Source organism: Rhincodon typus, chromosome 38 (assembly GCF_021869965.1).
Source record: "Rhincodon typus isolate 14 chromosome 38, sRhiTyp1.1, whole genome shotgun sequence".
NCBI lineage: Eukaryota > Metazoa > Chordata > Chondrichthyes > Orectolobiformes > Rhincodontidae > Rhincodon > Rhincodon typus.
The window spans coordinates 16,192,685-16,219,285 of NC_063369.1; the positions used below are offsets into that span (position 1 = coordinate 16,192,685).

The 26,601-nt window shown below is 44.8% G+C and overlaps 1 protein-coding gene across 1 annotated transcript in view; it reads left to right on the forward strand.

The window, feature by feature from the left end:
• The window catches only part of LOC109919125 (adhesion G protein-coupled receptor L1-like), a 337,549-nt gene that overhangs the window by 263,621 nt on the left and 47,327 nt on the right, over window positions 1-26,601 (forward strand). The window contains exons 12-17 of the mRNA XM_048617997.1: window positions 2,077-2,282; window positions 8,696-8,869; window positions 10,885-11,094; window positions 18,550-18,770; window positions 22,563-22,629; window positions 23,796-23,887. Coding sequence (XP_048473954.1) covers window positions 2,077-2,282; window positions 8,696-8,869; window positions 10,885-11,094; window positions 18,550-18,770; window positions 22,563-22,629; window positions 23,796-23,887 — 970 coding nt within the window. The remainder of the gene's footprint in view (window positions 1-2,076; window positions 2,283-8,695; window positions 8,870-10,884; window positions 11,095-18,549; window positions 18,771-22,562; window positions 22,630-23,795; window positions 23,888-26,601) is intronic.

Consider the following 26,601-nt stretch of genomic DNA (forward strand, 5'->3'; position numbering starts at 1 on the left):
CATCCAGGTCATTTATAAAAATGACAAACAGCAGTGGCCCCAAAACAAATCCTTGAGGTACACCATTAGTAACTGAACTCCAGGATGAACATTTCCCATCAACCACCACCCTCTGTCTTCTTACAGCTAGCCAATTTCTGATCCAAACAACCTGTAGATGTGACTCCAGATCACACAAGCAATGTGGTTGACTTTTAATTACCCTCTGAAATCCCCCTCACACCACTCAATTCAGGGCTGTGAGGGATGGGCAATAAATGCTGGCCTTGCCAGTGATGGGCAATAAATGCTGGCCTTGCCAGTGAAGCCCGCATCCCGTAAAAGAATATAAAAACTATCAAGTTTGATCTGTTTATCCAAGTGGGATTTCTCCTCCTTTGAAAGACTCATCTGACTTTGAGACTGTTATCCAATCGTAAAAAAGGAGACTGAGAGAACCTTCTCTTTACTTTCCCTAACCCCACCCTGAGCCCACGCTCAAATCCTTCTGGCTTGGGCATTAAATCCTGTCTCTGCCATTTGCCTGAAAATACCCTCGATTTTCTGTTTGTCCTCAATATAGACAAAGACAATGATTAAGCAGCTATGAACTGAGACCTGCAATCACTAATTCTCTCACCACAAACCCTCACAGAGCAGCAAGTGAAACATGGAGCCAAGCATCAGGAGATCCCATTGACTGGCAATGGATAGTATCAGGTCCTGGCAACAGTTGGCCCCAGCAACCGAGACTCTAGCCAATGGTCAGCCCTAGATCCTGACGGTGCAGTCGTGACAACAGTCAGTGGTGTGAATAGCAATCTTTGGCCCCAGTTGGTGATCATCATGGCAATGAGCAGTCCTTGGCCCTAGTAACAGAAAGTCCCACATTCTGAAAATGGGTAGTCAAGAAAATGGGCAGCACCTGGTACTAGCAACTAATGGTCATGGTAATAGGCATGGTCCCAGTTTGAAGCAGCCCCAAGTACTGGCACCAGGTGGTCACAAGACCAGGTTGTCACTTGAACTCCATGAGGGAGTTAAATTGAGAGGTAGACAGCCTAATGACACTGGGGGTAAGAGGGCTCCATTGCTGAAACTTGGGTGTGTTACCTCGAGTACAGGTTATTGAGAAATGATCTAATTGGTGCATTAAAGGTTGTAAAGGCATTTGATAAATCAAACAGAGAAGAACGATTTCCCAGAGTAGGGGTGCAGTTCAGTACAAGAAGTCATTACCTTGACAACAGTCCTGAAGTGATGTCTGAAAGGAATTCTTCATACAAAGCCCATTGAAATGTAGAAAATGCCCCAAAAAGTCTGTTGGGACCACAGTCGGGTGACGGGGTTGGGGGCAGGTGGGGAGAAGTGATGGAGGATGACGAATGACAGATTTCAAGACCAAAAGAGAGAGATCTTTGATGAGTATCAAGGAATGTGGGGTGCAGTGACAGGTTAAGGGAACCATGGGACAGATCAGCCAGGATCTAACTGAGTGGGATACATGACACAGAAACAGGCCATTCAGCCTAACCAGTCCATGCTGGTGTTATGTACCATTGATACTTCTTACCATGTGTCATCATCTAATTCTGCCAAAATAGCCCTCTATGACAATTTCCCTCTCGCGCTTGTCCATCATGCATCGAGACTGTTCATTTGAACAGCCCTGCAGCTGCAACCTCTGGACAGCAACATTTATTTCCGAACTCCCTATTGGATTTGTTGATGAGCAGCTTATAGTGATAGCCTCTAGTCCTGCCTTCCCCCATGAAGGGAAAAATTCTCCATGTATCCACTCAAGCAAAACCTTGCACCATTCTAGAAGGCCAAAATGGTCACCTCCTCAACCTTAATCTTTGGATAGAACTGGCAGAATAAGTTTGAAGGGCTGAATGGCCTGTTCTACTTTTTACAAAGAGTGAAAACATGGCTGAAGCACATTTACATTCCCTAGGAGGGTGGCACAGTAAATGGTTTGGGGGGGCATACGAGAAGCTACTGGGTAAAGAAGGGATTTAGCAAACAGTTGTGAAAGCTTATCAAGTGTCATTGAACCATCTCGGACTCACTGCGACCGGCTATTGTTTCCTGCAGGGGTTGTGAAGGTGGTGTTAATCCTGTACAACAACCTGGGCCAGTTTCTATCAACAGAAAATGCCACAGTGAGAATGGGCACAGACGTCAGTAGCCAGAGCACTTCCATCGTCGTCAACTCTCAGATCATCGCTGCTTCCATCAACAAGGAGTCAAGCCGGGTCTTCCTCACTGAGCCAGTGATCTTCACCCTGCAGCACCTCGATGTAGGTATCCTGGACGATCACCAGGGGACAGACTAGAGCAGTTAGGAAGACACTGGTACTTGTGTCAGCCGCCCATATACTCCACCAGATTTCTTCAGTATCCTCTGTCAGGATGTGGGTGTCACTGACAAGACCAGCATTTATAGTCATATAAAAATATGGGACAGCTTTTTAGGACTGAGATGAAGAGACATTTCTTCACCCAGAGAACAGTGAGCCGTGGAATTCACAGCAACAGAAAGCAGTTGAGGCCAAAACATTGTATGTTTTCAAGAAGGCGTTAGATATAGTTCTCAAGGCTAAAGGGATCAAAGGATATGGGGAGAAAATGGGAACAGGTTACTGAGTTGGATGATCAGCCATGATCATATTAATTGGCGGAACAGGCTGAAAGGGCCCAATTGGCCTATTACTGCTTCTAGTTTCTGTGTTCCTGTGTTTATTCCCAAATTGCCACTTCATGAGGTAGTCCAGACCTCCCTTCTTAAACCACTACAGACCATTCCCAGTGATACTGAAGGAACTGTGATATATTTCCAAGTCAGGATGGTGTGAGGCTTGGAGGGGAACTTGCCGATCATGGCGATCCCATGTATATGATTCCTTCTCTATGTGGTAATGATCGTGCGTTTTGAAGGTGAAAGGAGCTTTGATGAATTTCTGCAGTGCATCTTGTACATGATACATTCTGCCACTACTGTGCATCGCTGGTGAAGTGAGTTTCTTCAGTATCTCTGGGTCAAAATCCTGGAACTCTTCCCACTGCCAAATAGCACTGGAGGTGTCCCTACACTAACTGAACTGCAGCAATTCAAGAACACAGCTCACCATTACCTTCTCAAGGGGAGTTAGGGACAGGCAATAAATGCTACCTCAGCCAGTGATGCCCACATCTCATGAATGAATGAAACACACTCTGTCAATAGGGGGGGCAATGGCCCAGTGGTATTATCCATGGACTGTTAATCTAGAGACCCAGATAACCTTCTGGGGAACCATGTTTGAATCCTGCCATGGCAGATGGTGGAATTTGAATTTAATAAAATATCTGGAATTAAGAATTTAATGACAACCACAAACTCATTGCTGATTTTCAAGGAAAAACCCATCTGGTTCACTAATGTTCTTTCAGGAAGGAAACTGCCATCCTTACCTGGTCTGGCCTACATGTGACTCCAGATCCACAGCGAAGTGGTTGACTCTGAACTGCCCTCTGGGCAATTAGGGATGGGCAATAAATGCTGCCTAGTCAGTGACACCCTCATCCCATGAATCAATAAAGAAAATGTAAACTTTTTCCTTCCTGCATTCCAATCTATGCCCTGTCTGGTTTACAAGATAACACTTGCACTGACCTATTGGTACCTTGTTCTGAATCAATGCATTAGCCAAGATACTTTCTACATTATCTCGTGCTTTCAGCTAATCCTGCAACCTGTACTTTGAGATACTGGTCTGGAGTATCTTGAGCTGTGGGTGTCTGTACATACACTGTCCCTGAGGCTTAGGGTTTTTGCAAAGATTTGTAGCTCGGGTTGTGGGTGAGGTTGTTGACTTGCTCGCCAAGCTAGCTTGTTTTGGTTCAGACGTTTCATCACCATGCTAGGTAACATCATCAGTGAGGCCTCCGATGAAGCGATGTTGTTCTACTCCACTTGGAATTTATACTGTCCGGTCTGTTATGGTGAGTTGTGTCGTTTCCAGTTTTGTTCTGCATGGGTTTGTATATGGGGTCCAATTCTGTATGTTTGTTGATTGCATTATGGGTTGAGAACCATGCCTCTAGGAATTCCTGTGTGTGTCTGTTTGAGTGGGCTACTATGGTCACGTTGTCCCGGTTAAACTGATGGCCTTCATTGTCCGAATGTGCTGATATTAGGGAAAGTTTGTGTGTCGTTTTGCTGCTAGTTGGTGTTCATGATGACTAGTTTCCTTCCTGTCAGTCCAATGTAATGCTTGTGGCAGTCGCTGCATGGTATTTTGTAAACTACATTGGTTCTGCATGTTGTGGGAATAGGGTCTTTAATCCTTGTGAGCGTTTGTCATAATGTGGCCGAGGTCTTGTGGGCTACCATGATCCCTAGTGGTCGTAGGAGTCTCGTTGTCAGTTCTGATATGTTCTTGATGTAGGGCAGTGTGGCCAGTGTGTTAGGGCATACTGTGTCCTCTTCTTGTTGTCTATTTAGTAGGCACATTTGGATGAAGTTATGGGGATATCCGTTCATAGCAAAGATTTTGTATAGGCACTCTTCCTCTTTCCTGGGTAGTTCTGGCATGTTGCACTGAGTGGTTTAAATAGTGTTTAAATAGTGTCCTACCACAGGTTTGTTTGTGGACGTTGGGGTGGTTGCTTTCCTGTATATCGAGGTTTGGAACTCTCCGTTGGTCATATGTTCAACCCTGACATCCAGAAACGGAAGCTAATTGTTGTTCTCTGCTTCTCCATGAATTTAATCCTGATGAATACGTTGTTGATGAAGTAGTGGGTCTCTTCTAGTTGGGTGCGTTTAATGATGTCAAATGTGTCTCCATGTACAGGATCCACAGTTTAGGTTGAATAAGGGAGAGGGTAGTGTATTCTAGTCTTTGCTTGACTGCCTCTGCAATGAGTCCTGAAATGGGTGACCCCATGGGTGTGCCATTGATCTGTTTGCGTACTCGACCATTAAAGACGAAGTGTGGTGAGACACAAGTCTAGTAGTTTGAGTATGTTGCCATTGCTGATGGAGCTGCTGGTCTGCATTCCAGTTTCCTCTAGCGATGTGGCCAGTGTTTCTTTGGCTAGTGGGTTGTCAATTGACATGAATAATGCTGTGACATCAAAAGATACTGTAATCTCATCGTCGCTGATTTTTATGTTCTTAAGGGTATTGAGGAATTCTAGGGTTGAGTGGATGGAATGGCATGATCCGTTGACTAGGTGTTTCAGTCTCTGTTGTAGGTCCTTGGCCAGTTTGTGTGAAGGTGTGCATAGTAGGGAGACAATGGGTCTGAAGGGCATGTCTGGTTTGTGTACTTTAGGAAGTCCGTAGAAGTTGGGCTGGAGGGGGGAGCACGGTGTTCATGCCTTCTGGTTTCATTCTCATGTAGCCTGTCTTGGTTACCTGTCCTGTATCCTTCAGCATCTTCAGTGTTTGGGTGATCTTATGACCTAGCTGCGCTGTTGGGTCTATCGCCACCTGTTGGTAAGTGTTTGTATCTGCAAGCAGTGCCTGTGCTTTCTCAACAGGTTTGTTAATAATGCCGGTGATGTGCCTTTTGTTCACTGGTAGGATTATAATGTTCTTGTCTTTCTTGAGTTTTTCTAGTGCTTTTCTCTCTGATGTGTTCAGGGTGACCTATTCATTCCTTTGGCTTAGTGTGGGGATTATAGTTTGTCGGATGGCTTTTTGTGTTTCGTCCTTGAGTCTGTTGATTTTTAATGTAGTTTCCAGGGCGGCCACAAAGTCTGTTTTGTTTGCATCTTTATGGTTATAGTTCAGTTATAGCTCACAAACAAAGCTGTGTTAGGACACTATTTAAACGGGCCAGCACTGACTGCAACATGCCAGAACTACGCAGGAAAGAGGAAGAGCATCTGTACAAAATCTTTGTTATGAACAGATATCCCCAAAACTTCATTTGCAGGTGCCTACTAAATAGACAACAACAATAGGACACAGTATGCCCTGACACATTGGCCACACTGCCCTACATCAAGAACATATCAGAACTGACAGCAAGACTCCTTTGACCACTAGGAATCATGGTGGCCCACAAGCCCACAGCCACGCTACGACAAACACTCGCAAGGAATAAAGACCCCATTCCCACAACGTGCAGCACCAACGCAGTTTACAAAATACAATGCAACGACTCCCACAAGCATTACATCGGACAGACAGGAAGGAAACTAGCCATCAGAATACATGAACATCAGCTAGTAGCAAAACAACGTGACGAACTTTCCGTAATATCAGTACACTTGGACAATGAAGGCCATCAGTTTAACTGGGACAACGTAACCATAGTAGCTCACCCAAACACGCACGGGAATTCCTTGAGGCATGGTTCTCAACCCATAATGCAATCAACAAACATATAGAATTAGACCCCATATACAAACCCATACAGAATAAAACTGGAAATGACACTACTCACCATAATGGACCAGACAGTATAAATTCCAAGTGGAGTAGAACAACATCGCTTCATCGGAGACCTCACCGATGATGTTACCTAGCATGGTGATGAAACGTCTAAACAAAAACAAGCCAGCTCGGCGAGCAAGTCAACAACCTGTCCCTGAGGCTGCCCACCCTTCTCACTGAGTTTGGCCCTTCAACTCCTTATGGACTGTAACACCCATATTTATATCCATATACTGTAGGCTCTCACATACAGCCCTCTAGTGCAGTGTCTAAGACCTCTATCTTCACTTGTTCATTTTAGGTGGGCATCTTCTGTCTTATGGATGTCAGAGCCATATCATCAGTTACACCATCATGATGTACGTGAATCTAATTGAATCACATATTGCCCAGTCAATCTGTTTTGCACTCTAACATTTCCCAGCAGGTACAATATAATGGAAGTCCTCACCCCTCACAAGCATTCATTTTTCCAAAAGTTTCTGGGATTTTACTTTAGCTCAACTCATAGCACTCATACCATTGAAGCAGAAAGTTGTGTGTTCAAGCCTTACTGCAGCCTTTGTTTCAATGATCAGATCAGTGCCATTCAGAGGGAGCACTGCATGGTTGGAGGTTTCGTGCTCTGCTCTGATAAGCTGAGGCCCTCCTCTACCCCGTTCAGGTAATTGCAAAAGATCTCATGAATGCCATTTGAAGGAGAGTTCAAGACCAATATCCATCCTTCAACCAGCGTCTCCACTAAATTGCACAACCACTCTGAGGGTCTGTGCACCTAGCATCAACTTCTGCTTTTCAGAAGTCAGTGCCATGCACAGACCTCAGCGGTCCCTGCAGGAAAAAACAAATTTAGAGGGAACATAGCCTTAAAGCAATTTAACTGGTCACTCAACTCCCAACTATTGGGACTTTCCCATGTCAGCTATGCTACCATGCTTATCTAGCTTGGTGCCACGTTTGATCCTGAGATGAATTTCCAACCTCATAGTCACACCATTGTCAATCAGATTATTTCCAACTTCTTGTCATCCTCCAACTTCACCCCTGACTCAGCTCATCTGCTGCTGAAATCTTCATTGAAGACTCTGTTGTCTTTTGACTCAATCATTCCAACACACTCCTGGCTAGTCTCCAACATTCTACCCTCCACAGACTTTGAGGCCATCATGACCCTGTCACCATGTCTTAACTCGCAGGAAATACACTCGCCTCACACCTCTGTCCCCACTGACCTGTGTTAACTCACAACCCAGCAAGTTTAATTTTGAAACTCATTATCAAAATCATCCCAATCCTTGACACCTTCATAGTCTCTTACAGCCCCCTAGGGTATCTGCTGTTCTCTAATTTTGGTCCCTTTGTATCCCAATCATAATCTCTCCATCACTAGACACTATGGACCTTCAATTTCCTGAGGCCCCTAACTCTGGCGTTCCTTCCTTACCTCTCTCCCACAGCCCCCCCACCCCCCTCCAAACACACACACACACACGCACAGAAAGACACAGACACACACACACCTGTTCTCTACACTGCACACTGCTTTCCTCGTTTCAGGCGCTTCTTAAAGCCAAGCACTTTGACCAAGCTTCTGGTCTTCTGACCTAATCTCCCCTTACACAGTTAGCATCATACTTTGTTTATAATGCTTCCATGAAGTATCTTGCGATATCTCTTTATGTCAAAGGTGCTAGCTGAATATAAGTCCTTGTTGACTACATGCACAATGTGCACATTTTCCACAAATACTGACACTGGCAGCGAATAACAAGGATGTTTGAGGCCGAGAATCTATATGATATACTGATTGGGAAGGGTGTGAAAGCCAATGGTACTCTGTAGGGTGGAGTGAATGGGTAGGGATGGCAAGCTATGGAATTCTGCAGCATGGAGTGGAAAGAATTATAGAATCCCTAGTGTGCAAGCAGGACATTTGATCCATCAAGTCCACACCTCCCTGTGAAGAGCATCCTACCCAGACCTACCACCACTGGAAGTGGAACAGCCTATGGGATTCTGTAGGATGGAGTGAATAGGGAGGGGAACATCCGATGATATTCTATAGTATGGAGTGAATGGAAAGAGGAGACTGCCTATGAAATTATATTGGAGTGAATAAGAAGGGGTAAGAACCCCTGGAATTCTATGGGATGGAATGAATAAGAAGAGGGAACAGCAATGGGACTCTGGATGGAGTAAATGGAGAAGGCTTTGACGGACACTGAAATGTTTTGCATTTTCTTCGTATCGCCCAGCATTCGTTTGATATTTTTTCTCTTTCAGTCGAAAAACCACTTCAATGCAAACTGCTCATTCTGGAATTACTCGGAACGAACCATGATGGGGTTTTGGTCAACACAAGGTTGTCGTCTGATAGAAAGTAACAGAACTCACACAGCCTGTGCCTGTAGCCACCTTACCAATTTTGCAGTGCTGATGGCTCACAAGGAGATTTTGGTAAGTGGCTCTGTGACATTATGAACATTCCCTTTACATGTCATCGTTTCACCATCAATGCAGGTGTCACTGGCTGGACCAGCACTTATTGCCTGTCCCTAATTGCCCTGGAGAAGTTGGTGGCAAACTTCGCTTGAACGTCTGTACTCCATAGAGTGTAGGTAGGACCCACAATGCTGTCAGAGAGGAAGTTCCAGGAACTTGATCCAGCGACACAATTCACACTTGTGTGTGGTTTGTGCGGAATGGGCAACTTTCCATTCTGAGCAGTTTCAGAGGCTTTGAGAGCCAACTGCACGGAATGTCAGCCCAGATAAAAATGGTAGGGTCAAAGGGCATGAACGAACCAGTTGGGTTTTTCTGGCAATTGAGCAGTTAACACTCTTGGTACTGTCTCTCAAATCCTCAGATTTATTGCATTCAACGTCACAACATGTCATGTCAAGGTTTGAACTCATGGCCTCTGCCATATTATCCCTCATAGTTTTGTGTACGGTTTCGGTCACTGGAAGCCGTTCAAAGAAGATTAATTCCCATGATAAAGGAACTTTTATAAAAGGAAAGTTTGAGCAGGTTGGGCCTATATTTATTGGAGTTCAGAAGAATGAGAAGTGATCTTATTAAAATGTCAAAGATTCAGACAGACCTTGGCAGGTTAGCCCTAATGCAGGCAGAACACATGCTGAGAGACTGTTTCCTCTCATGAGGAAATCTAGAACCAGGAGGTACAGTTTCACTCTAAGTAGTCAACTTGAAATAAAATAAGTTACGAAATAAGGTGGGGGAATTCAAAACTAGGGGGCATATTTTTAAGGTGAGAGAAGAAAGATTTAAAAAGGGCATAGGCAACTTTTATAAACAGGAGGTGGTTTGTGGTGGAATGAACTGCCAGACAAAGTGGTGGATGTGGGTACAGTTACAACATTTAAAAGACATTTGGATAAGTACATGAATAGGAAAGGATTGGAGGGATATGGGCCAAATGCGAGCAGGTAGGACTAGATCAGTTTGGGAGCATGCTTAGAACGAAGGTTCTGTTTTCATGCTGTGTGAATCTATGACTCTATAAATTTGGAAATTAATATGTCATTTTCTATGCCCCTTCATTATTTTTCACAAAGTTATGTCAGGTTTAAATGGACAGAAGGAGGCCTTGTGAGTAGTATCCCTGCCTCTGAGCCAAAGGCTCCAGGTTCAAGTCACTACCCATTGTTCTGGGCTACTATTTGCATGTAAAAGTGTACAGAAACTAGGAGCAGAAATTGGCCCCTCAAGCCTGCCCTGCTATTTAATGTGATCATGTGTGATCCTCTATTTCAAGCAATATTTTCACTTTCTCCCCATACTTAATGCCTTTAAAATCTAAAAATATGTTGTCTCTTTCTTGAATATACTCAGTGACCTGGCCTCCACAGCCTTCTGTGGTAGAGAATTCCACAGGTTGACCACCCTCTGAGTGAAGGATTGTTTCCTCATCTCAGTCCAAAATGTCCATCTTGCATTCTGAGACTGCGAACCTTGGTTCTAGACTCCCCAAACAGGGAAACATCCTTCCTCCATCTCGTCTGTCCAGTCCTTCAAAAATGTATACATTTCAATCAGGCTCCCATTCGTCCTTCTAAACTGGTGAGCCCTAATGTGCCAGGTAGTGTGGTACTGAGCCAACATGACACAGGCACAGTACTTGAGAAGTAACAGGAATGCCTGAAGGGCACTGACTAGCCCAGAAGCTAAAGGTGCCAGGTACCATGGTACTGAGCCAGAGGGACCAGGCAAGTCTGGGTTGGGGGAACGAGAGGCTTAGTTTGGATCAGATTCTTGTAAAGCCTCTCACCCAGTGTATTGCTGAAGGGAAGGGTTGTTTTAGGCACTTGGGGTAGAAAAAAGGCCTGGATTGACTCAACATGTCCAGGTCCTGTATTACTTTTGGTGTTTCCATGGGCCATGCTTGTTACTAAGTGTCTCCTTTGTGGCCATGTTGACTCATTTCACTGAGTTCCCTTTTCTCCCCTTAGTATGAAGACCGCATGCACAGGTTGCTACTATCTGTTATCACCTGGGTGGGCATCGTCATCTCCCTCGTCTGCCTCACCATCTGTATCTCCACATTTTGCTTCCTTCGAGGGATTCAGACAGACCGCAACACCATTCACAAGAACCTCTGCATCAACCTCTTCATCGCAGAACTCATCTTCCTCATCGGTATCAACAAAACTCAATATCAGGTGGGTACCTTCAGTTCCAGGAACAGGGTTGGGAGCAAGAGTAGGAGAAGCTCCAAGGGTACAAGTGACTAACAGGGCCCGAGGGAGGGTCGAAGATCATTTGCAAAGTTTGGGTTAGGGTTTTGTTTTATTCTTGTACAGCATGTGGGCATTGCTAGCTGGTCCATATCTGTTACTTATTCCTAATGGCTCTCATGAAGGCAGTGATGAGCGGTCTTCTTGAACTACTGCAGTCCAAGTTGTAGGTACACCACAGTATTGTTAGGGAGAAATGTCTTGGATTTTTGAGCCAGCAATAGTGAAAGAACAGCAATACAGTGGCTTGAAGGAAAACTTGCAAGCAATGGTGTTCCCATGCACAGCTGCCCTTGTCATTCTACATGGCCAAGGGCATGGGTTTGGAAAGTGCTGTTTAAGGAGCCTTGGTTACTGTAGTGCATCAAATAGATGGTACACAGTGCTGCTGCTAAGCGTCAGTGGTGGAGGAAATGGATGTTTGTGGATGTGGTGCCGATAAAGCAGGCTGCCCTGTCTTCAATGGTGTCAAGTTTCTTTAGTGTTGTTAGAGCTCCACCCATCCAGGCAAGTGTTAAGTATTCCATCATGCTCCTGACTTGTGGCTTGTATATTTGTGGACACGCTTTGGAGAGTCAGGAAGTGAGTTTTTCGCTGCAGTTTTTTCAGCATCTTTCCTGCTCTGGTAAGTCACCACCATCTTCTCAGGGAAATTAGGGATGGGCAATAAATGCTGGCCCAGCCAGAAACACCCTTGTCACATGAATGAATGTTTTAAAAGGCTGCTGTATTTTCTGGCTGTTCAGTTAACGGTTAACATCAACCACTAAGATGTGGATAGTGGGGGTTTCAGTGGTAGTAGTGGCGTTTACCAATAACGGGAGATAGTTAGATTCTCTTGTTGGATACAGGTCAAGGCAAACAGGAAGGAACCTCTGAAGTTTGAACTCCTCCTTTGAGATGCCAAATATTTATTTGGAATCCCTTCTGTTGCGAAATAGGACTGTACAGGGTCGATGCAGGGAGGATGTTCCCGATAGTGAATATGTCCAGAACCAGGGCTCACAGTATGAGGATTCGAGGTAGACGATTTAGGACAGAGATGAGGAGACATTTCTTCACCCAAAGAGTGGTGTACCTGTGGAATTCATTACCACAGGAAGTAGTTGATGCCAAAACATTGAATGTATTCATGAGGCGACTACGTGGGGCAAATGGGACCAAAGGTGTTGGGGAGACAGCAGGATTAGGCTATTGAGTTGGACAGTGAGCCATTATCATGAAGAATAGCAGAGCAGGCTCGAATGGGCCGAATCGCCTCCTCCTGCTCCCATCTTCTACGTTTCTACGTAAATTCATAAATAACTACAACATGTCTAAGTGGGGTCTAACGAAGACTTTCCAGTACCCCTAATGTCCCACCTCCTCACAACTTTTAGCACTCAAAACCAATTTAATTGGGCCTAGGTTTGTTAAAATCAATCTTTAAAGTCACGGAAGGTCATTGCCAACTGGTTGTAGTGATGAACTTCCAGTTTTCTGTGGCATCAACATAAACGTCATGAGTTTCCCCTCACAAATCCAAACTTAGAGGCATTACAGCACTCAGCAGCAAAGCTTTGACCGTTTTGATGATTACAGATTATCATATCAGACACTTTGCCTGGCCCGGCCACCATTAGTTGTATATCAAATGTGTTTAATTATGTGTATATACAGGATATTAATTGGCATTTTACTTAAACTCAGATGAAGAGATGCTTACTGAAACTATGAGGTGCTTGAGTTGGGAGGCGTACGCTTGTCACATTTCACTCTGTAAATAAGTGTAAGAGTGAGTAAAGATTGGCTCCAGTTGCATCCTTCATAAACTGGCTCCCTGGGGTTGAGCAGTACTGACCGAGGTTGCTGATGTGTCTTGTCAAATCTGTCTGTTGCTAAGCTCAGTAAATGCACAGGAATCTGTTGCTTTCACACGTCGTTGCTTACAGCAATAAATCTGCGGCAAAACAATGACAATCTTTTGCTTTGATATGATTTTAAACGTGGTAACTCAGTATTAAAAATAACATCAGCCATCTGTGCCTCTGACACCTTTGATGGAAGCTCCCTTTGTTCTGCAGAAATGTCAGGCTGGGGGTGGTCAATTTGCAAAAGCTGCCAACAAATAGGCCTTGTCACCATTCAGATAGATCAAGAGTTCTCGCGTCTAAATGTTCAACTTGCAATCGATCTGGAGGATGCATCAAACTAACCTTGACAAGTTACTCACTACAGCTGTCTATCCTAAGAATACTTGAATTGCATTTTACTGTAGAAGCCTGGATCTACCAGAGACAGATTCAGTGCATAGGTTATAAATTCTACATGGGCGCGGGTCAGGGGGATGCTTTCAAAACGTAGCTCCAACATCAGAAGAATCCAACTTTTTCTCTGGAGAGATTCCACTGTGGGGGGTGTGCCACTGACGTGATCATTCTTCAGGCTCATTTCAATATTGGAGGGCTGTCTAGATCCTTCATTAAAAATTGAAAATGTTTTAGAATCTTAGTTCATGATTAGAGATGGATATTCCATCTTAGAGATTGGCTACAATGCTGAAAGAGGCTGGTCGGCCTGTTGCCTCAATCCTTGCTCTCTGAAAGAACAGCTCACCGAGTTTCCCCTCCCCTGCCTTGTTATGTCCATGGTCCTGCAATTTCTCTCTCTCTCTCTCTCTCCCCACCGCCACCATCTCTCGCTCTCTCTCTCTCTCTCTCTCTCTCTGTCTCTACAAATAACTATCCAACTTCCTCTTCGATTGGATCTACCTCCAGCCCATTCTCAGATTGTGCACTCCAGATCCCAACCCAAGCCCACCTCCTTTTGCCTATTTAAGTATCAGGGGATGGGGTGTTGGGATTTTGCACATTCGGAAAGGGCCGAAGTTTTTTAAAAACCGATACAGAAAGTTGGGCTGCACTAAACAGTGTTTGTTCTTAAAATTGTGTATTCATGTTATACCCGTCACTTCAAGGGTTGGGCCGAGAAACCAGTGCAGGAACTACACAAACTATGCTCCACCATCCAATGTGATTGTGGCTGATTTGATTTTAACCTCAACTCTACATGCCTGCATCCCTGATAAGCTTTCATCCCCTTGGTCATCAAGAATCTATCTCTGCCTTCAAAATATTTGAAGACCCTGCATCTGCTGCCTTTTGAAGAAGGAAATTCCAAACACTCAATCCTGTGGGAGAGAAGAAGTGTTTTCTCATGTCTCTTTTAAATGGGTGCCCTCTTATTTTTAAACCATGACCCCCAGTTCTAAATTCTCCTACGAGAGGAAACATCCTTTCCACATCGACCCAGTCAACTCCCCTCAGGATCTTACCTGTTTCAATTAAGTCACCTCCGAGTCTTCTAAACTCCGGAGGATACAGGCCGAGCCTATCTATTCCCTCACAAGGCAATCCACTCATTCCAGGTATTAGTCTAGTAAACCCTCTCTGAACTTCTAACACACTAACATCCTTCTGTGCATACAGTGACTGGAACTGTACACATTGCTCCAGATGCAGTCTCACCTATGCCCTATGTAACTGAAGCATAATCTCCCTACTCTTGCATTCAATTTTCTGCGCAGTATAACATTAAATTTTATGAGCTCTCCTGATTACTTGCTGTACCTGCATACTAACCTGTCATTCAAGCATAAGGTGACTTATACTACACATTGCCTAACCAAGTAGACCACCACACAGTTTTCAAAATTATGTTTTCGTGTATTTAATTCCCTGAGAGTCCACTACATCACATGGGACTAATGCTAATCTATTGCTAATGTTATCCCCTTGTTTAAGAAGGATAATCCAGGTAATTATAGACTGGTGAGCCTGACGTCAGTGGTGGGGAAGCTGCTGGAGAAGATACTGAGGGATAGAATCTATTTACATTTGGAAGAAAATGGGCTTATTAGTGATAGGCAGCATGGTTTTGTGCAGGGAAGGTCATGTCTTACCAACTTGATAGAATTCTTTGAGGAAGTGACAAAGTTGATAGATGAGGGAAGGGCTTTAGATGTCATATACATGGACTTCAGTAAGGCGTTTGATAAGGTTCCCCATGGTAGGCTGATGGAGAAAGTGAAGTCGCATGGGGTCCAGGGTGTACTAGCTAGATGGATAGAGAACTGGCTGGGCAACAGGAGACAGAGAGTTGTAGTGGAAGGGAGTTTCTCAAAATGGAGAATTGTGACCAGTGGTGTTCCACAGGGATCTGTGTTGGGACCACTGTTGTTTGTGATATACATAAATGATCTGGAGGATGATATAGATGGTCTGATTAGCAAGTTTGCAGATCATGTTAAGATTGGTGGAGTAGCAGATAGTGAAGGGGACTGTCGGAGGATGCAGCAGAATATAGATAGATTGGAGAGTTGGGCAGAGAAATGGCAGATGGAGTTCAATCCAGGCAAATGCGAGGTGATTCATTTTGGAAGATCCAATTCAAGAGCGAACTATATGGTAAATGGAAAAGCCCTGGGGAAAATTGATGCACAGTGAGATCTGGGTGTTCAGGTCCATTGTACCCTGAAGGTGGCAACGCAGGTTGATAGAGTGGTCAAGAAGGCATTTGGCATGCTTTCATTCATCGGACGGGGTATTGAGTACAAGAGTTGGCAGGTCATGTTCCAGTTGTATAGGACTTTGGCTCGACCACATTTGGAATACTGCGTACAGTTCTGGTCGCCACATTACCAAAAGGATGTGGATGCTTTGGAGAGGGTGCAGAGGAGGTTCACCAGGATGTTGACTGGTATGGAGGGCGCTAGCTATGAAGAGAGGTTGAGTAGATTACGATTATTTACATTAGAAAGACGGAGGCTGAGGGGGAACCTGATTGAGGTCTACAAAATCATGAGAGGTATAGACATGGTGGATAGCAAGAAGCTTTTTCCCAGAGTGGGGGACTCAATTACTAGGGGTCACAATTTCAAGGTGAGAGGGGAAAAGTTGAAGGGAAATATGTGTGGAAAGTTCTTTACGCAGAGGGTGGTGGGTGCCTGGAACACGTTGCCAGCAGAGGTGGTAAAGGCAGGCACAATAGCGTCATATAAGATGTATCTAGACAGATACATGAATGGGCAGGGAGCAGAGGGATACAGATCCTTGGAAAATAGGCGACAGGTTTAGATAGAGGATCTGGATCGGCGCAGGCTTGGAGGGCCGAAGGGCCTGTTCCTGTGCTGTAATTTTCTTTGTTGTTTGTTCTTTGGGACTGAAGACACACTTAGGCCTGATAAAGGGAGGGAGAGCAAACTCTACTCCCTGAGGGGTATTAATGGCTGGGTCAAGTGTTTGCAGTAACCCAGTCCATTTTATGATCATTTTCAGATATCAGCCTATGTTAACAGATCTATTGAATTCCATTTCATAACTTGGCAGAGAATAAATGAACTGCAGAGCGAACTGAGGGCTACAATCACTGAGTACTGAGCTGTGGTGTGATGTGGAGTACCTAGAGATTCGACACACACTCTGAAACTTCACACTGTATACTGCAGGCTAGTTCTTTCTTGGTCCATATCCAGTTCCCAGAGATTGGAGCAAGTGAAAATCATTGAGTCCTTTTGAGCCTGCATCCAATCATGGAAGATTCTGTAACTTGATCTCCCAAGGCTTAACAACTGTGAGGATTATAATACACTCCTGGGGGTTTCATACACTCTGGCCTATCATTGGCCAACAACCCCATCCTAGTAATTCGTTATCCTTCCCTGGCCAACCAAAAAAGAGAGGCCTCATTGGACGATGCTTGACATTCGTCCAAATGGGCATTGTTTTTCAATCCTATTATCAATATTTTAAAATCTGGTAAAAATAAACCTTCAAAGTAAATTATAAAAAAAAGATCTTTTTCATTTTTCTCCACACAGCAGGATCCTGGAGAGTGATCTATAATTCCCAGAAATTCTGGGCCATCCTGGAGAGTTGGCAATCTGAAATTCCTGCATTATCTCTACGTGCCCTTAATATCCCAAAATCTCTCCCTTGAATATAAACAGTGGCTGAACTTCTGGAAGCCTGTGTGGTAGATAATTCCAAGGCTTCGGAATGAACTGCTGAGTGGCAAAAACAAATTCTCCTCCTCTCAATCTTAAATGATCACCCTTCCCTGCCAACTTGCTCCTGAAATTGTGTCCCCGTGGTCTCAACTCCCCAGCCTGGGGGAAAGCAACCTCTCATTGACTAACCATGTTCATCACCTTCAGAATTGTATGTGTTTCAATAAGATAGCCTCCCGTTTTTTTAATCTCCAAGGCATTTTGGGCTGGGTTAACTGATCAAATTGTGTATTCTTCTTGAAGACCAAAGTAGCTGACCTAGCCAGTTGTTCAGATGTGTCTATCACACCATATTGAGAGCACTAGTTACTTTCTGTGGGACTCAGAATTGGTAAGATTTAGGATCAGTTCTCAACTGGTCTCATTTTAAATGGATTTGAATCATTTCAATCCACTACACAAGCCTTGCAGGGCAAAACTGCCCTCACTCATGACCAACATCTCAGAACTGACCAGAATGGAAGTGAATGTAGTATTTATGACATTTTTTTGTTGCTGTTCACAGTTTGCAGTGTGATAGATATCTGGTTACACTGGAAGGTCAGCACGAGTCCCAGGTCAGTTCCAGTTCAACCCTGGTCTTGGGGCCAGCCCCAGGTTTAAGTCTGAGCTAGGCCCCTCATAATCCCAACCCCCAAACCCAAACTCAATCCCCATTTTGAACCCAATCCCAATCATCAAATCCCAGTACTGGCTCAGTCCCTCATCCCAGCGGCAAACCCAGTCCTAGTTCCAGCCACATGTCCTTTCCCAATCCCCAGTCCAGGCAATGGCCCAGTCCCATTCCCCAAATCCCATATCCCAGCCACAGCCCCAGTCCCAGTCCCTAATTCCAGCCATAGCCCCAGTCCTAAATCCAATCCCAGCCACAGGCCATATCTCACCCGCAGCCCCAGTTTCGATCTCCAATCCCAACCACAGGTTCAGTCTCATTTCCTAATTTCCAGCCATTGGCTCAGTCACAAACCCCAATCCTAACCATAGGCCCAGCCTCAAACCCAATCCCGAAAGCAGGCTCAGCCACAAACCCAAACACAGAACCAGTCCCAATCCCATATCCCAGCCACAGCCCTGTCCCATTTTCCAAATCCCAGCCATAGGCCCAGGCCCAATGTCTAAATCTCAGCAACAGTCCCAAACCCAAAACCAGCCTCAAGCCCAGTCACAAACCCCAATTCCAACCTACGTCCCAACACCCAATTCACAATCCCAGCCAATGACCTTGCCCACATCTCAAATTCCAGCCATAAACTCAATCTTAATCCCAGTATCAGGCCCTAGGCCCTGGCCCTCTCCCATTCACTGATACCACTTACTTTATGTCTCTTTTGCAGATCGTGTGCCCAGTAATTGCTGGCTTCCTTCACTTCTTCTTCTTGGCGGCCTTCTCCTGGATGTGTCTGGAAGGTGTCCATCTCTACCTCATGCTGGTCGAGGTCTTTGAGAGCGAGTACTCCAGGAAGAAGTACTATTACCTATGTGGTTACTGCTTCCCTGCTCTTGTGGTTGGCATCTCCGCAGCAGTGGATTACAGGAGCTACGGAACTGACAAGGCGTGAGTAGAGCAGAGAAATTCAACTTCAAATAGAGACCAGTGGAAAAATGGAATTTCTACCATGTTGAATTGTGTTTTCCTTTTCTTGGGATATGGGCATGTCAGCATTTTTGCTCATCCCTAATTGCCCAGCTAAGGATGACGGATTCTCTTCCCTAAAAGACATGAGTGAACCAGACAGGTGTTTATGGCAATTGATCATTGGTTTGTGATCAAAATTAGTGAGACTAGCTAAGTGAACAAAAATTCTGCTCCTCTGTTGAGATCTAAATCCATGTCCCCAGAGCATTATTTTGGCCCTCTGAATTACCAGCCTGGTGACAGTGTCACTACGCCCACCATCTCCAAGTTGGATGGAATGCACAAGTAGGGAAGTCTTGCTACCACTGTAAAAGACTACTTCTCGGAACTGTGTATAGTTTTGGCCTCACTTAAGCAGGGACAGGCTTGCATCGGGAGCAGTTCAGAGAAGGCTCACTCGGCTATTTCCCGAGGTGAAGGGGACTTCTCATGAGGACCAGTTGAACAGGTATGGATGGTCCTCTGTGAAGTTTAGAAGAATGAGAAATAGAGTCATAGAGGTGTACAGTGCAGAAAAATGCCTTGCAGCCCATCACATCCATGCCAGTCAAAAACAACCCCACTGAACTGTTCTAATCCTATTTTCCAGTACTCGGCCCATAGCCTTGAATGTCTTGGCATCATAAGTGTACATCCAAATACTTCTTCAATGTTATGAGGGTTTCTGCCTGTACCCCCCTTACAGGCAGTGATTCCCAGATTCCCACCAATTCTGGGTGAAAAGATTTTCCTCACATTTCCTCTAAACCTTCTGCCCCTTATCTTAATTCTATGCCACCTGGTCATTGATCCCCCTCATCAAGGGGAAATGTTTATTCCTGTCTACCCTATCTATTCCCCTCATAATTTTATGCATCTCAGTCATGGTCCCCTCTCAATCACCTCCGTTCCAACGAAAACAAGCCCAGTCTGACCAATCTCTCTTCGTAACTGAAAAACTCCAGCCAAGACAACATCCTGGTAAATCTCCTCTGCACCCTTTCCAGTGCTATCACAGCCCTCCTATGATGTGGATTCCAGAACTGCACACATTATTCTAACTTTGGCCTAACCAACATTTTTATACAGCTCCAGCATAACCACTCTGCTGCTAATAAAGGCAAGTATCCAATATGCCTCCTTCACCACATTATCTACCTGTCCCGCTACGTTAAGGGACTGCTGGACATGCATACCTAAGTCTCTCTGATCTTCAGGGCTTCCCAGAATCTTATTGAAACATGTAAGACCTGAGGACGCTTGATAGGATAGATGCTGAGAGGATATTTCCCCTCGTGATAGAACCTGTAAATAGAAGGCATGGTTTCAAAGTAAAGAATTGTCTGTTTAAGATTCAGATGATGAAGAATGCCTTCTCCTAGACAGTCCTTCGCCTGGGGAATTCTCTGCCCCAGCGAGCAACAGAGACTGGATTTTTGATTATGTTCAAGGCTGAGTTAGATTGAACTGACAGGTGTCACTGTTGGGGGAACAGGCAGGAAGCTGGAGTTGAGGCTCCACCAATCATTCATGATCTTATTGACTGGCTTGAACAGGCTTGATGGGCCACACAGCCTATTCCTGTTCCTAATTCTGATGTATTTAGGAGTTTGAATCACATCATGGCTGTTTGAGAAGTAATTAAGAAGCTTTGTAAAATCTCACCTGGTTCATGAATGTTCTTTAGGGAAGGCAACCTGCCAATCTTGCCCAGTATGGCCTACATGTGACTCCAATCCTCAACCACCAAGACTGACTCCTAACTGACCTTTGAAGTAGCCTAATGAACTATGATGGATAAAACTACTGTCAGTGTTTCAAGAAGAAAACTCAATTCTATCATCTCGTGAGCAACTAGGGATAGGTCATAAATGCCAACCTTGCCAGTCACACCCATGTCAATACTTCCTAGGGCTAAAGGAATCAAAAGGTATGGGGAGAAAGCAGGAACAGGGGACTGAGTTGAATGATCAGCCATAATCATATTGAATGGCAGAGCAGAAATGAAGGGCCAAATGGCCTACTCCTGCTCCAATTTTCTATATTTCTATGTCATAGGGAGGAATAAAATGAAAAGGAAAGCAACATGTACAAACATAGAACATGTTTCTCCATGTTCTTCACTTCAATCAATCGATATTTAAGTGAACTGTTCATTAGGAGTGAGCATTATTTTCAGAAAATGGGATGCATTACACAGAAGCATTTGTTCAGCGATTCCCTGAAGGAGTCACGACCAAGGGTTGTCATCAGGTCAAACTGGAATCACTAGACAGAGGACAATCAGCCCAAGCTCTAGTTATATCCAGATTGTGAAGTCCCTACTTTTCTCTCTTTGAAGGATTGCAATATCTGCCTTTATAATGGAATCTACCTATGTAAACTCATCAGCTGTAATTACAACTTCCAACCCTGTGGAGGGGGGTGCACGTGAGGTCTGCTACTTTGAGATAGGAAGAGTAATTGTTTAGTCTGTTAAGGGAACATCAAACACAGTTATATTATGAGAAGGCAAACTGGCCCTCAACAGTGCTTTCAAATTGCTGTTGCCAAGGAAACAGCAAGGAAATTGTACATACTTAGAGCCTATTTAAGCTTTTGAAATAACAATCTTTGAGCTGTGTGGACTCAGTGAAGTGCTGCAGGTTTTTGTAAAGTGGAAAAGCTCACGGAAACCAAGTCTTATTAAGCAGATGGTATTTTGCCCTCTCTCTGTGGGATTAATACTGTGTGTCTGGGTGATACTGAGAGAGTAACTGTTGATCACAGGGTGACTAACACACAATGTATCTCAGGGCGAGTAACACACACTGCGAGAGTAACACACAGTGTACCACAGGTCAAGTAACGCACACAGCGAGAATAACATGCAATGTACCACAGAACAAATAACACATGGCAAGAGTAATACAGTGTGCCACAAGGCGTGCAATATCCAAAGAGAATAACTCAGTGTGCTATCGGGTGAGTAATACATGGCGACAGTAAAACACAGAGTGAGTAACACGCAGTATGAGTAACAAACAGGATTCCTCAGCTGTAGTGAGAACAAGGGTTAGAACCCCTCCAGCTGTGTGCCTGACATAGAATGTATATTGTAACTATCAAGACAATTGAAATTGTGTTGACACACCTGAGAGTAGATTGTGCTGTGTGGACAATAGTTTAATTTTACTCCACTATCTATAATGTTCAATTTGAAATGTTCTGAACAGTCCTTTTAGAAATGTTGTGAATAAGTGGGATAAAAACCTCCTGACTGGAAGCTGCTGCTTTAAGTAACAGGTTTTACAGCCTTCTGGAATGAGTCACATCTAACTGGGTTTTCCATCCCCTGAGTAACATTCTCCTTTAATCTTCCAGGAAGAACAGCATTGCCAGATGATAAGCTGTGGCTTCAATGTTCTGTTTCACTGATAAATGTCTCTGCACCCTGTCAGGGTTGATATTTAAGGTGGGAGTATCCATCACCAATGCAAAGACAGTTAATGAGGCTGACTGTACCACATTTATCACCAACATTGTTTCACTCCGTCTAACACATTGAGCTAATGCTTTCCCTTGCTTTCTTCCTCCATTTATCATTCCCACTGTTGGTTTTTCTTCCCAATATCCATTTGTTTTCCTTTTTATTTGTTTATCTCAACCCTTGCACCCCTCCCCCCCATCCCCTACCCCACCCAACACGGTCTGGTCCAATCTCTCTTAATCTCCCTCCTCCTCCATACTCAGATGTTGGCTCCGAGTGGACAACTACTTTATCTGGAGTTTTATTGGACCAGTTTCCTTTGTTATTATGGTAAGTGCAAATTTTGCTATTATCTGTTTGCACACGTGTGCATCTACTTGTCTGTGTATCTATGTGTGTGTGCATCTACATATGTGTGCACATGTTTATCCAGGTACATAAGCACACGTGTGCATTTACATGTGTATGTTTGCATCTACATGTGGGTACATATTTACTTGTCCATGTGTATCTACATGTGTGTGAGACTGATGAGAGAAGTAGAACAGTGATGGGCTTTATCCACTTCTCCACCTCTCTCTTCAGTTTTGAAGAAGGGTCACTGGACTTGAAATTTGTTTCTCTCTCCCCAGATGCTGCCAGACCTACTGAGTTTCTCCAGTGTTTCTGTCTATACTTGCGAGACTCATACCTGGAATGTGTGGATCATGAGGAAAGGTTGGACAGGCTGGGCTGGAGTTTTGAGGAGTAAGAGAGGACCTGATTGAAATCGATAAGATCCTGACAGGTCTTGACAGAGGTGATGTGGAGAGGAAGTCTCCTCTTACGAGAGAATCAAGAACTAAGGGCTACTGTTTAAAAATCAGGGGTCACCCATTTAAAACAGAGATGAGCACATTTTTGTTCCCTGTTGAACTCTCTTCCCGAAAAGATGGTGGAATCAGAGTCTTTGAATATTTTTAAGGCAGAAGTGGATAGGCACTTGTTAGGTAAGGGTCAATGCAGGAAGGATGTTCCCAGTGTCTGGGAAGTCCAGAACCAGGGGTAACAGTCCAAGGATACAGGATAGGCCATTTTAGACTGAGATGAGGAATTTTTTTACCCAGCGAGTGGGGAGCCTGTGGAATTCTCTGCCACAGAAAGCGGTTGAGGCCAAAACACTGAATGTTTTCAAGAAGAAGTTAGATGGAGTTCTTAGGGCTAAAGGGGATCACAGGGAATGGAGAGAAAACAGAAATAGGGTACTGGGCTGCATGATCAGCCATGATCATATTGAATGGTAGAGCAGGCTCAAAGGGCCGAATGGCCTACTCCTGCTCCTGTTTTCCGAGTGGATGAGATTATCGGGGTATATGCAGGAATGTGGATTTGAGATTACTATGAGAGCAGCCATGACCTTACTAAATGGTGGAGCAGATTCAAGGGACTGAAAGGCCTACTCCTGCGCCTTGTTCATATGCTCATGTGACGTCCTGTGTTTCTCCTTGTCCCGGCAGATGAACCTGGTTTTTCTGATGATTACCCTTCACAAGATGATACGAAGCAGCAGCTCCTTGAAGCCAGACTCCAGCAGGCTGGAGAATATCAAGTAGGTGATGTCTTACCTGGGCAATGACCCCAGGGTGGAGTGGGTTGGGGGTGGTGGTGGCGGCGAGGAGGGTAGGCAGGATGTGGTAGGGAGCTGTGGATGAACAGAGGGTGGAGAGTTGAATGATGGTGAGGGAGGAGGGAAGACAAGGGGAGGGAAGGGCAGTGAGTGCTAGACAAAGACAGAATTTGATTAGAATTGGACTGGAGTAAGACTCAAGAACCTCATTACCTACTTGAGAATCAAATAGCTCTATTTCAATGCTCAATTGGAGAAATAATTAGAGACAGCCTCACTGGCTTCCTATTGGGGGATAGCATATCGAAGGTGATTTCATTGGCCGAGGCAGCGCGGCGATGGACTTAATTGGCTGCCACACGGTGAGGGGTTCATTGGATTGTGAAACGGAGAGATTTGATTGGACAAGGAAACATTGGGATCATTAATGAAGCTGGAATTGATATCTGCACCCATAGAAAAGATGAACAAAGAAATAGATTTGTTTTAATGGGAAAAAGTCCAGGGCAGAATGACGCCATGGGCTCTGTCTCCACTACATGGCTCTCACTCATCCCAAACGATCGCAGGCCCCTGTGTCTCCTTCATACCTCGGAAGTCAAATTCTGTTATGGGGCTGGGAAATATGTGACCACATTATATCACAAGGAAACTAAGCGGCCACACTGCCAGGCTCCCAGTTCCCCCACGGGCAAGACTCAAAATTCCTTTGTTGAGGCTGCCCACAGGCTTGTGTGTACCCTCTGCTTTCTTGAGAGGAACTCACCCATTTTATCCCTGACCCTTCACTAGCCCCACAGCTGTAGGACTGCAGCAGTTTGAGAAGGCAGCTCACCACAATCTTTGCCAAGGCAATTGGGGACAGATTGGCAGCAAATGCTGACCCAGCCAGCAATGCCCACATCATGTGAGAGAATTTTTTAAAGGGAAACTTTCTGAAAAGGGGACACACTGTTGGAGCTTACATTCATCAGGACAGAATGGCAAGAATACCAAATCTCAAAGGATATAACAATTTATACCGCATAAGAAGAGGGTTCTGGTTGGTTGGAAAGTGGACTCTGATTGGGAGGAGTGTTGCCATGGGGAATGCACCAAGGAATGGCTTCCCACAAGTATTGTTTTAATTGACAGAGGCACAATGCTTGGATATATTCTTTCTGATAGCAGAGGGCAGGGTCTTACATACGAATATATACTGCTTCTAACGTGTGTAAGTGAGCTGAAAAGCTTTCCTGTTTAAATTGGGCACCTCTGGGCCTTCTGTGTTAGTTGAATGACAAACATCAGTCTCAAAGCCAGGATTCTTTTACTGTTTCTCTTACAGAGGTTGGATTTTTGTACCTTGCCTTGTCTTTGCACATTGCTGACTTTGCATTGGTTTTATCTGTTGTTTGCTGCTGTGCATTTGAACCATGGGGGTGTCCCTGTGCCCGGATCTCCTGCATTAGTGCTGTGCCAGCCCCTCAGTCACCAATTCTGTCCAACCCACAGATGGGTTGTTGGTGGGAGAGTTCACACCAAGGTGAAGTGGAGAAAGTCTACTGGGCATCTTTCCTAAACTGTCAGGTCACCAGGCCAATGAACTCCCTATCCCCCAAGCCCCTAGAGACACTTACTTGTCTGAGAAGATCCTGCCATCTTCCAGAGGAAGCCCTGTGGAAGCTCATCTTGTGCTATCCCCTAGAGCCAGGGCCCCCAGCAAGATCGAACAAGGGTACCGGCCGCTTCCCATGCCTGGGAAAGCCTTTACGTTACCAGATCCACCCCAGCCCACCATATTCACCATACTAGTTCGGTCACACCAACCTACTGAACACAGGGACACTTCCATGTGAGAGCATAGGAAATGATAAGCCATCTGATCCATCACTGAGCCTGCTCTGCTAAGGCCTCATTAATGACAAGCGGGATTCCTTACAACACCCACATTGGCTTTTAATCTGTTTGCCCCCTCCCCCGGAGATCACTAATTGTATGAGCATGGAAAGTATATAACACTGTGATCCACTGTGCATTGCCCTGTAGATTGGGTGGAAAGACTTCAGCTCCATTCGTTTGGAGCCAGTGATGTTGCCCCACAGTGAAATGGAGGGCAACCTCCAACAACAGTCTTAATGTCTTCAGTTTGTACCAACATTATACAGAGTTTCCGGGGGATGTCACCACTGGTTGCTAGGAGTACGAGGTCTTCTCTCTTACCCTTTACTGGTGACTCCAGTGAGGAAAGCCTGCGGTCTGCAGTCAAAGGTCAAGCAATCGGAAAGGCTCATGGGAACTCTAGCGGATAAAACGGGATTTCATGGGAATGGAAACTTTGTTACGGCTTTGGTGAGACGGTGTTCAGTTCTGGGCCCCCCAGGAAGTACACATGAGCAAGGCCGATTCAGCAGAGAGAAAGCAAGAGGCAAACTGGTTCATTTGTGAGATGCATAGATTTGGCTGGAATTCTCTTCAGTTTAAAAGATGAAAGGTGATTGGATAGAGCTGCTTAAAATTTTTGATGGATTCAATGGGGCATTGGCAGAGTCAAGGAACAGGAAACACAATGTAAGAATAAGAGCTAGTTCCATGCAGCTGGGAACTCAGGAACAAGAGGAACCTTACCCCCAGCAGGGTCAGGGAACTAGCTCATGATTAGGGTTAGAGATAGTAGGAACTGCAGATGCTGGAGAATCCGAGACAACAAGGTGCAG